Below are 12,321 nucleotides of genomic sequence, written 5' to 3'. Positions count from 1 at the left end.
CAATGTAATGGTGACTCTGACTTCACCAAGGGTGACGCTATAAAGCCGTTCACTACAATGGATGAGGAGCCACACACACACACACACACACACACACACACACACACACACACACACACTACAAACCACATCCTCTCATAAACCACCAATATCGGTTATAGAACCTCTAAACCATGGGGTGTATGTACAGAATGGGATTGGTGGTTTTAGTAGCAGATGTGCCTCTGTGTCCTCCTACCATTATGAATAGGGGAAGATCAGGGGGAGAGGAGAAGAGGGGATGGATAGCGGTATACAGGAGAGCACTCACAGAGAGTAATTGAGTTTTGATTGTCGGTTGTCAAAAAGCCGTCATTATTGGCTGCTTCCACCTGATCTGAAGCGGGGCTTTGATAAGGATGAAAGCCGGATGCCATTACCCAGATGGCTGTGTTGATACTGTTGAAATCATTCTGTCTCTCGCTCTTTTTACAAGGGTTTTCAAAAAACAATAAATGTGTGTGTGTGTGTGTGCCGAGCTACTCTGAAGTGAATAGCACAGTAGTAGAGATGAGTGACAGTGAGATCAGGACGGAGGTACACCAACATGAAACGCACATCCAAGCGGAACAACACTCTTCCTGTTGTGTTGTCGTCGATACTAAACCCCTTTATTTTTTTTAAAGCACTCCGTACACACGCATACACACACACAACCACACACAGACAACTGGTCTCAGTGACAACAGCTGTTCCTCTGTGTCTCTGGTATCCCTGGGAAGAATCAGTGACATCTCGCCATCTCCCTCTCCGCTCGCCTGCGCCGGAGTTTAGTCTCCGCAACGCTCGAACGCACCCATGAGAATCTGTGCTGCAAGGCTGTGCAGGGGTCTGACAGCGTATCACACATCTCGCCGGGTGTGAAAAAGAGGACGGCTGTCAGTCAAACACAGTGTTATCTCCCCCTGTGCTGTACCAGAACAGCTATGAAGACCTCCTAAGGTGGAGAACCAGACTAGTTTACAAGTTATCTATCGATCTACACTATATATACAAAAGTATGTGGACACCCCTTCAAATGAGTGGATTCAGCTACTTCAGCCACACCCATTGCTGACAGGTGTATAACATCAAGCACACATGGCCTTATCGAATGGCCTTATCGAATGGCCTTATCGAAGAGCTCCGTGACTTTCAACGTGGCACCATCATAGGATGCCGCCTTTCCAACAAGTCAGTTCATCAAATTTCTGCCTTGCTAGAGCTGCCCGGTCAACTGTAAGTGCTGTTATTGTGAAGTGGACGCAACAACTACTCAGCCGCAAAGTGATAGGCCACACAAGCTCACAGAATGGGGCCGCCGAGTTTCTCCTAAAAAAAAAAAAAAAATCCTGTTCTTGAATGTATTGAAAATGTTTTCAATGCCAAGTTCCAAACTGCCTCTGGAAGCAACGTCAGCACAACAACTGTTTGTCGGGAGCTGGGTTTCGATGGCCGAGCAGCCGCACACAAGCCTAAGATCACCATGCGCAATGTCAAGTGTTCGCTGGAGTGGTGTAAAGGTCACTGCCATTGGACTCTGGAGCAGTGGAAACGCATTCTCTGGCGTAATGAATCATGCTTCACCATCTGGCAGTCCGACGGACGAATCTGGGTTTGGCGAATGCCAGGAGAACGATACCTGCCCCAATGCATAGTGCCAACTGTAAAGTGACATTCAATGACATTCTAGATGATTCTGTGCTTCCAACTTTGTAGCAACAGTTTGGGGAAGACCCTTTCCTGTTTCAGCATGACAATGCCCCCGTGCACGAAGCGAGTTCAATACAGAAATAGTTTGTCGAGATTGGTGTGGAAACATTTGACTGGCCTGCACAGAGCACTGACCTTAACCCCATCGAACACCTTTGGGATGAATTGGAACGCCGAATGCGAGCCAGGCCTAATTGCCCAACATCAGTGCCGACCTCACTAATGCTCTTGTGGCTGAATGGAAGCAAGTCCCAGAAGAGTGGAGGTGGGACCAACTCTATCGTTCTATCTATCGTTCTTCTAATGCAAAATCCAGAATGAGCCTGAGAATTGAGGCTGTCATTTAATGCAAGGCTTTGGAGTCTGCATGCAGGATGAACTGGCTGCCTTTCTTGCTCGCTCACACACACTAAGCCACACACACCCCTGTGTCGGGGTAGGAGCGTGGCTGCCACAGACACGGCCAATTTGTTTCCTCTCATCCGGGACTAATACCTTTATTCTCCCTCCCAGAGCACTTAGTGCATCACAAGAGGCCTGCTGCTGCTCCGTAACACTGCTCACAGCAGAAGGGAGCTTAGGTAGAAAGATGCACCACGCTACGCTACACTATGCTAGCTACACCATGCTAACTCTGTGCTATGATACAGCTACGCTACAGACGTTTTTCTCTGGCTTACACACTTTATACATTCCTTACTGTTGTTTTTAAATTGAATAATTGTGATGCTTTCGGTTTTGTACACCAGCTTCAAACAGATGAAAATAATATATTGTTGGTTATGGTAAATATATTTCACAGTGGTTTAGATGGTACAATTATTCTCTACACTATACTTGCTCTGTTTTGTCATATAAACTGAAATTAGGCGAACTACTAGAATTTTAGCAACCAGGAAATGGCGGAGTGATTTCTGCATATTGCACCTTTTTAAATTATTTGATTATACTGGTACAAGTGGGGGGTAAGGCCGAAAATCCCACCCCTGCCGACCCTGGAATGCGATGAATATCAATTCTCTGGCAGCGTCATTCCTCTCCCCATCCATCCCTCCCTCCCGCTGCCATTCAGAGATGTCCCTACCTGGCGGTTTAAGGCCGGGGTAATAGGCTTCATCCATCTTCTCCACCGACGAGCAACCTTGGCCCCTGACCCGCCATTTTGTATAATTATATGACAGGTGTGTCAAAGAAGGCTCGTCGTGCTCGGGCTCTCCAAGCTATTTGGCTATTACGTGAGCAGGAGAGCGTGGATTGGTTCTCTGGTGATTGGAGAGGATGGTTAAGGGGACCTTGGTACCCTCTGGGAAAGAGATGGATGGACGTTCTTTAAACTTCCAATCCTATTCAGACACACAGACATGTGCATGCGCTCACACACAGGCACACTTTCCGCCATACTCAAGCATACAGTTATTGAATTTTTGAGAGAAAAGTTGGTGTGTTCAAGAAAAAATGCACACACAACTTTGTAACTTAATTTCCATTGAGAGCGGTTTGCGCTTCAATACTCTCCCACCACCCCTCCTCGCCACTTGTTTTTCTCCCATAACCTCCTGTCCTACTGTAAACCTATTGTGCATGTATGATGCGGTGTGTGTCTGCGTGTTTAAGGCAGACTCGAATCCCCATCTTCCACGGCCATTGCCAGCAGTCTCTATTACCCCAGAGGGAGACTGCCATGTCCCAACAGATGTCAAGCCATTCTCGCTCTGACCCTCTCTTCTCCCCCTCCCCTATTTCACCCTAATTTCTCACAATCTCGATCTTACTTTCTCCTCTCACTCTTTCAGTCATGACATTTCCCCTCTGCCAGAGAAACTGATCCCCCCCCCTCTCCTCGCGCTCCTCCAGCACGGCTGGTGTGAATTTCCAATGTAGCGAACGCATGTCACTACCCGAAGACACTGGCTAATTTGATTTCTCTGCCTGGCCAGCCGGCAATTCCTCCACGCTTTCAGCGGACCAGAAACGTATTCACCATCCGAGTCCAACCTCAATAGTTCTCCCCACAAATAGAGGGGGGGAGACAGCGGAGAGCAGGAGATGGTAGGGAGGAGAGAGGTGGGAGGGGTGGTAGGGAGGGAAGGAGGGCCCTAGGCCTGTTGTCTGAGAGCGATAAGTGTGGAAGTCGTTTCTGAGTTTTGTTTCCTTTTAACGGGGTGCGTCTTTGAAGGACCGAAGATAGCATTTGTTTTGTGGAAATTGCGGCAGCTTTTTTTTCACAGGAAGGATGTATTTCTCACTTCTTTTGATCAGTTTCTGTTTCCCTGAGCGAGCACAGGTTTTATCATACGCCGTATCTGGAGGATTTACAGTGGGGCCCTGCCACGTGTTCCTCACTTTAATCATTTGAAGTCTGGCCTTGATAACACTGAACCGGACCATTCTCACTGCGATAAAAGGCGACTTGAAGAAGAAAAGAGCCTGTAGTTCAATACACACAGAGACAGCGAGAGAGAGTTATCGCTACTGGTCAGATGGTGTGTGGGGGTGCCTGTGCGGACCAGTACATGCTTTCATGTATTGGTCCGTGTCAATGTGTGTCTTCCTTCATGAAAGTTTGTGACTACAGGTGTGAGTCTGCATGTTTGTGTGCGTGTATGTTTGACTTTGATATCAGTCTCCATATTTTATTGGTGGCCATGGAGTTTTAGCCCTTATCTCCCTGCCTGCAGTCTGGTCACTGGGCTATTTGTTTACCCACCAACAATCACATAGCAGCATGAGCCCTACTTTATACTGTCTCTCGGCTTTATCAGCAACTCACAATACACTCCTAGACCTGATCGAGAGACTAGGTTCTTTATCAGCAACTCACAATACACTCCTAGACCTGATAGTCTCTTTGCTTTCTCCTCTATACACACACACACACACACACACACACACACACACACACACACACACACACACACACACACACACACACACACACACACACACACACACACACACACACACACACACACACACACACACACACACACACACACACACACATACATTACTTCCAGCAGCTGATTACCTGCGTAAATAAACCGTGGTTTGTCTGGTGGGAGTTTTTTTTTCTGCAACGCGGGTTAATCGATAAGATTGTTAAGTCTTTTGACTGTCTCACTATCAATTACAAGGTAGGAAGAGGGAAAATCAATGTGTTCAAAATGTATTCCAGATATCCAGCCAGACAGACGGGAGGGTGCATTGTGCAAAGGAAGGCGCTTGTGAAGTCTGAAGGGCAAATGGCTCCTTGGGGGGGAAGAGGGACACTCTGAAGAGGAGATGATATGGGGGAGGAGGTGGAGGGAGGGAAAGAGGGATCGTAAACAGAAGGTCAGCTGATTTGGGCTGTCACCCACACAGTGGCAGGCGCTGCTTCTGGCTAGGATGACGTGTGTGTGTGGGTTGTCCCAATAGAATAGATAGAGGTGTATATATTAATTCAGTCATCTCTGTCCTCATATTTGTCATAGCAAGGTGTGACATGCTTAGTTTTGAAGTCATTTTCTGCTGATAGCATATCCAAGTTGAGTTAGGCCATGCAGACCCTACTGCTTTGTACACTGCCTGATAGGAGCTACTGTGTGTGGCCGACAGTGTCTCCCCTGTGTAGTTGAGATGTTGACCTCACTCTAAATGGCCAATTATAGACCCCCTCTCTGCTGGGTTTTAATAGAGAGACGCTCTCTCTTTCTCTTCCTCCTCCATGCTGGGGTCAGGAGTCATCCTATAGGGCATTCATTAATTATTGTTTTACCGCTGTCTGTTCGATGCTCGGGGAATTGGAAAGGGGCGGAATTATTGCTGTGGTCAGGACATAAGTGAAGTGTACACAACACCGCTCCCGTTGACTGGGAATGAATTCCCAGGTATCTGGAATGCTGGAGTTATTGATTTATGGGTGGAAGGGGGTAAGAGGCCCTGTGGGCTGTTTACTGTCACAACTCCCTTGCTCGCCTATCTATCTCTCTTTCTCTTTCTTGGCTAACTCTATATTTATCTGTCTTTCTATCACTCTTTTTCTCACTGTTTCTTCCTCTTGGCTCTTTCAATTCTCTGTCTTCCTCTGCTCTCTTTTCTCTCAAACTCGCTCTCTCTTTTTACCTATACTCCTGTCTCTCTGTCTCATTCTCCCTCCTTGCTCTCTCAGTTTGAGTAAGATTCAGTGGTCCGGTTATGGTACGACATATACAGTCGTGGCCAAAGGTTTTGAGAATGACACAAATATACATTTTTACAAAGTCTGCTGCCTCAGTGTCTTTAGATATTTTTGTCAGATGTTACTATGGAATACTGAAGTATAATTACAAGCATTTCATAAGTGACAAAGGCTTTTATTGACAATTACATGAAGTTGATGCAAAGAGTCAATATTTACAGTGTTGACCCTTCTTTTTCAAGACCTCTGCAATCCGCCCTGGCATGCTGTCATTTAACTTCTGGGCCACATCCTGACTGATGGTAGCCCATTCTTGAATAATCAATGCTTGGAGTTTGTCAGAATTTGTGGGTTTTTGTTTGTCTACCCGCCTCTTGAGGATTGACCACAAGTTCTAAATGGGATTAAGGTCTGGGGAGTTTCCTGGCCATGGACCCAAAATATCGATGTTTTGTTCCCTGAGCCACTTAGTTATCACTTTTGCCTTATGGCAAGGTGCTCCATCATGCTGGAAAAGCCATTGTTCATCACCAAACTGTTCCTGGATGGTTGGGAGAAGTTGCTCTCGGAGGATGTGTTGGTACCATTCTTTATTCATGGCTGTGTTCTTAGGCAAAATTGTGAGTGAGCCCACTCCCTTGGCTGAGAAGCAACCCCAAACATGAATGGTCTCAGGATGCTTTACTGTTGGCATGACACAGTCTCACCTTGTCTTCTCCAGACAAGCATTTTTCCGGATGCCCCAAACAATCGGAAAGGGGATTCATCAGAGAAAACGACTTTACCCCAGTCTTCAGCAGTCCAACCCCTGTACCTTTTTCAGAATATCAGTCTGTCCCTGATGTTTTTCCTGGAGAGAAGTGGCTTCTTTGCTGCCCTTCTTGACACCAGGCCATCCTCCAAAAGTCTTTGCCTCATTGTGCGTGCAGATGCACTCACACCTGCCTGCTGCCATGCCTGTGCAAGCTCTGTACTGGTGGTGCCCCGATCCCGCAGCTGAATCAACTTTAGGAGACGGTCCTGGCGCTTGCTGGACTTTCTTGGGCTCCCTGAAGCCTTCTTCACAACAATTGAACCGCTCTCCTTGAAGTTCTTGATGATCCGATAAATGGTTGATTTAGGTGCAATCTTACTGGGAGCAATATCCTTGCCTGTGAAGCCCTTTTTGTGCAAAGCAATGATGGCGGGACACATGTTTCCTTGCAGGTAACCATGGTTGACAGAGGAAGAACAATGATTCCAAGCACCACCCTCCTTTTGAAGCTTCCAGTCTGTTATTTGAACTCAATCAACATGACAGAGTGATCTCCAGCCTTGTCCTCGTCAACACTCACACCTGTGTTAACGAGAGAATCACTGACATGATGTCAGCTGGTCCTTTTGTGGCAGGGCTGAAATGTAGTGGAAATGTTTTTTGGGGGAATCAGTTCATTTGCATGGCAAAGAGGGACTTTGCAATTAATTGCAATTCATCTGATCACTCTTCATAACATTCTGGAGTATATGCAAATTTCCATCATACAAACTGAGGCAGCAGACTTTGTAAAAATTAATATTTGTGTCATTCCCAAAACTTTTGGCCACGACTGTACTGTACAGTTTGTATATCAGCTGTGAATGGGCGTTGTTGCCTGTGATGTCTGGTGAGGACCTGCCTTACAACAGGCCTACAAGCCCTCAGTCCAGCCTCTCTCAGCCTATTGCGGACAGTCTGAGCACTGATGGAGGGATTGTGCGTTCCTGGTGTTACTCGGGCAGTTGTTGTTGCTAGCCTGTACCTGTCCCGCAGGTGTGATGTTCGGCTGTACCGTTCCTGTGCAGGTGTTGTTACACGTGGTCTGCCACTGCGAGGACGATCAGCTGTCCGTCCCGTCTCCCTGTAGCGCTGTCTTAGACGTCTCACAGTACGGACATTGCAATTTATTGCCCTGGCCACATCTGCAGTCCTCATGCCTCCTTGCAGCATGCCTAAGGCACGTTCACGCAGATGAGCAGGGACCCTGGACAGTAGATAGGCCTCTTTTCTTAATTTTTTTCATAACTGTGACCTTACAGAAGGTAGGCACTTAAGCTGTTAGTGTCTTAACGACCGTTCCACAGGTGCATGTTAATTAATTGTTTATGGTTTATTGAAAAAGCATGGGAAACAGTGTTTAAACCCTTTACAATGAAGATCTGTGAAGTTATTTGGATTTTTACTAATTATCTTTGGATGACAGGGTCCTGAAAAGGGACCTTTTTTTGCTGAGTATATTAATGCTATAGCATACAATGGCATTCTAGAGAATTCTGTGCTTCCAACTTTGTGGCAACAGGTTGGGGAAGCCCCTTTCCTGTTTCAGCATGACAATGCCCCGTGCACAAAACGAGGTCCATACAGAAATGGTTTGTCGAGATCGGTGTGGAAGAACTTGACTGTCCTCTCACTAATGCTCTTGTGGCTGAATGGAAGCAAGTCCCCGCATCAATGTTCCAACATCTAGTGGAAAGCCTTCCCTGAAGGAGTGGTGGCTGTTATAGCAGCAAAGGGGGGACCAACTCTGTGTTAATGCCCATGATTTTGGAATGAGATGTTCAATGAGTAGGTGTCCAAATACTTTTGGTCATGTAGTGTAGTTCTCTCTCTCTCGCCCCTTTTCTTTCCCTCTGCCTCTCACATACTCATGCCTCATTCACAGCGGTAACATTTCATGGGCTGTGGAGAGAGAGAAACATTTTTGTCTCCTCTTCTGTTTCCTGATTGGAATTGTTGTTCTGATTTAGGTTTCATCCTATACCTCTGTCACCAGCGTTTTTATCCTTATCTAATTCCTCATTATTCATTATTGTTATCCTTTTGAAAAGGAACTTTTGACCCCAAAAATGTTTTTGCTCTCCTGCTTTCCATTGGGACATTTTCAGTGGTATTATGCCGAAGTGCTCCAATTATGCTTTCAAGTATTCAAAGTTATGTTTTTCTATGCGCAATCAACACATAAAGGAAACAGTAAGCACTCTTCTGCGGCGAGGCCCAATTGCCATTGTGCTCTCCCCTCCTCTGGATTACTTTGAATGTCTCGCAGCATCGGCGGACACTTAGGCTGCAGCTCCTGAATAGTGAAGAAGACTAGATGTGCAGTGGAAGACTCCTCAGGCCTACTATCCAGCTGAGCTCCCTGTCAGTTAAGCCAGTGATTACCGTTTAGAACGGTGACAATGTTACACACAATGGGTTCTGGATTGCACAGTCGTACGTGTACAATGGGAAAGTGCACTGCAGACTTGGAAACTGTGGTTTAGTGAGAGGTACCTATCCTCAATCCTAGCGTTTAAGAGCCAAGTGTGGTCAGGTGAGTGAATGCTGTATAGGTGAGTAGACCATAGAATCACAGATGATAGATGGTGCTTTGTCATCAGCTATGTTCATGTGATGTCAACTGAAAAGTGCATTGAAACTATTGTGCTTATGAAGTGAAATGGAGATATCTGGCACAATTCCACCAGCACTTCCTATTAACAGAATATATATTTTGAGTATATTGGAGGACAATTGTCTTCCTGATCAACTGAGGGGAGTTCTGAATGGCCAACAGTGTCCATCTCTGTCCTTGCATTATCAGGCAGGCTACTCAACAGTACCTAAACCAAAGAGCCACAGACCAATGTAACCCGACTGTCATCACCAGAGACATGCTAGCCTGCTCTTCCGAGACCACTCACAGGCCCTTTGGATATGCATCAAAGACTAGAGGGAACAGAAAATACACTGTTGGCATTTTCAAGTCCCACACCTGCACCGCAACTGTCCCCCATTTTTTTCAGCACGGGGAGTTTGTTGTGATAGATGCAGCCGTGAGCCAAAGAAGCTTTTAGTTCAGCCCACAGAAGCTCTCAAGCTCTCTCAATCACATCAACAGTCGAGGAAAGAAGAGAGGATGTGTCTTTTGTGTGGCAATTTTCGCCCCCCTTCTCCTTTTTTCTCCCACAATGCTGCTCTCGAATACAAAGACATCCCTGTCCTCTTGCAATCTACGTCTTTGATTTCGTAGAACAAAGGTTCGAGCCTTGCAGCGTACTCAGTGATATTAAGAGGTATTTCAATAAAGCATTGTTTTGTGCTTTAATCTTACACTTAGTATTGCGTTGTAAGGAGCATGCTTTGGCCTACAAGCTAATGTTGAACAACACGACAGATGAACGCAGGGTTTGATTCTGACTTGCACACGTGTCCTCCTGTGGTATAGCGTTTCTCCCCTTCTTCTCTTGACATTCCTCAGTTGGAGTGGCTCTAGGTGGGAGGTCAGCCATAGTCGTCTTTCTCCTCATAACAGTGAGTGTGACCTTGCTTTCCTGTCACGGTATATCACCTTCACACATTTCCACAACACAGCGCTCTGATCCTGTGTTTAGGAAATTGAATAGAGAGGTTATCTGCTAGCTTATGTCTGTATTCTTGGAAAATACTCCTCATCCTCCCTATATCCTACTTTTGTTTAGTAGAAACGGCACATGATTGAAGTTAGATGAAAATATCCAGCCAAATGTGGGATTACTATGATGGAATCTAAGCCTTGGACAATATTTGATTGATCAAAATCTATATAACAGACAATAGGAGATTAGTGGATTAGTCTGTCGTAATCAGAAAGGTCTTACTCCTTTGGGATGTTGCGCAAAACTGCAAAAGGAAGTGTAAAAATAGAGTAAGAGTGCTGTTAGATATCCTTTCATCCATCTCTTTTGTCTGATCATCTCTGTGATGCATGTAGTTGGCTGCACTTCTCCATTCAGCTGAAGTTAAAAGAAGTTAAAGACTTCACAGAGACCTTTCTGGAAGTGCGGAATGTTCGGATTTTAGTGATTAATGCCATAAATCTAAGGAGTGCGAGTGACTGGCTTGTCAGAATCTGATTTCTGCCTGTAAAACGCCTTCCCCGAGAGCTTTATTACAAGACTGCTGATTAAAAGGTGCTCCCAGCCCCCTTATTTTAATCTCGGCTCCCTCGTGCTCCGAATAGAAATACAAATTTTAAAAATGTACTCTATACTTAGATACTTGGACATTCATATAAACCCAGGACAAAATAGAGTCCTGTCCATGAGCATGTTTTTTCAAGATGTCCTCTCAATGTCAGCAGAAAGAGAAGTGGACAATGTTAAACCACTGGGCATCTCCTTTTCTGTCTTTGTTGCCATGGCATTAAACCTCACAGGTTTTGTCTCTGACCTAATCTTTCTCACAGAGTCGGTGAACATGGAGAGGATTATACAAGTACAATTGAATGGGTTTTGCCCACTCATGGTTTCCATCCAGCTTCAATTGGAACTTGGTCTCCTTATCAGAGTCCACCCGGGCTTGCCAAATTGCCTATCTGGTGGCTCCCGTGGTCCGAGAGCAGCATGGCTCATGTAACTCTTAAGTGTTAGAGAGCTAAATTCCACAGAGATGGACTGCCAATTGAACCCAGGATGGAAATGTATCCTATTACAGTGCTGTGTGTGTGGCTGCCTTCACTTAACATGGGAGAGAGTAGAGATCAGATAGAGCAGGAACCATGGCTCTCTTATTAGACCTGATGGGTTCTAGAGGGCCTGGGGTGGCTGTCTGGACAGAAGTGTTGGGAACATGTCCTATTCCCTGTCAGAGTGGGGGTACCCCAAGGATCAGTGGTGGGACCATTACCATTCCCAGTCAGAGCGGGGAGACTAGGGGGTTACACAGTGCCACAGCAGGTAAAGGATGGGTAGCTAGGAGGATTGGGATGTTGTTTTTGATACTTGCCAACATTCGTAGCCTTTAGATAACAAAAAGCTATATTAAAATAATGGTGAAAATGTTTTAAATATATGAAATAATCTCCATGTTTGACACAGGCTGCGATAAATTAGTGTTGATGTTATCTTTATGATTGACTAACTTTTCCCTTCCTGTCCCCTTCTCTAAAGACCCCATGCACGGTCCCCGAAGACTGGAGGTGGTGGACATCAAGTCCAAGCAGATCACAGTGCGCTGGGAGCCCTTCGGCTACAACGTGACCCGCTGCCACAGCTACAACCTGACTGTTCAGTACCGCTACCGGGCCGGCGGCAAGGAGGAGACCCGGGAGGAGGTGTGCTACGACACGCTGAGTGTGGCTCCGCAGCACACCATCCGGAACCTGTCGCCCTACACCAACGTCAGTGTCAAGCTGGTGCTGAGGAACCCAGAGGGCATCAAGCAGAGCACGAACGTGGGCGTGCTGACCGATGAGGATGGTGGGTGCATCCGAAAGAGGGAGACAGGGCGGGGGGAAAAGAGGAGGAGGGGGAGAGTGGGTGGTGGGGAGAGCGTGGGGGTGGGGGGAGCGAGCGGTGGGTGGGTGTTGGGAGAGCGTGGGGTGGGGGTGGGGAGCGAGCGGGTGGGGGGTGGGGAGAGTGAGCGGGTGGGTGGGGAGAGAGAGAAGAGAGCGCGC

General features: G+C 46.5%; 1 protein-coding gene across 10 annotated transcripts in view; it reads left to right on the top strand.

Moving 5' to 3' along the window:
• Positions 1-12,321, top strand: part of ptprma (protein tyrosine phosphatase receptor type Ma) — a 300,425-nt gene that overhangs the window by 152,497 nt on the left and 135,607 nt on the right. For all 10 annotated transcript variants that reach the window (XM_070435628.1, XM_070435624.1, XM_023972507.3 and 7 more), the window contains exon 8: positions 11,816-12,124. In XM_070435628.1, the coding sequence (XP_070291729.1) occupies positions 11,816-12,124 (309 nt within the window). The remainder of the gene's footprint in view (positions 1-11,815; positions 12,125-12,321) is intronic.

The sequence above is a fragment of the Salvelinus sp. IW2-2015 genome, linkage group LG27 (genome assembly GCF_002910315.2).
Source record: "Salvelinus sp. IW2-2015 linkage group LG27, ASM291031v2, whole genome shotgun sequence".
NCBI lineage: Eukaryota > Metazoa > Chordata > Actinopteri > Salmoniformes > Salmonidae > Salvelinus > Salvelinus sp. IW2-2015.
The sequence above is the reverse complement of the archived record's forward strand: the minus strand, read 5'-3'. Positions and strand labels throughout refer to the sequence as shown.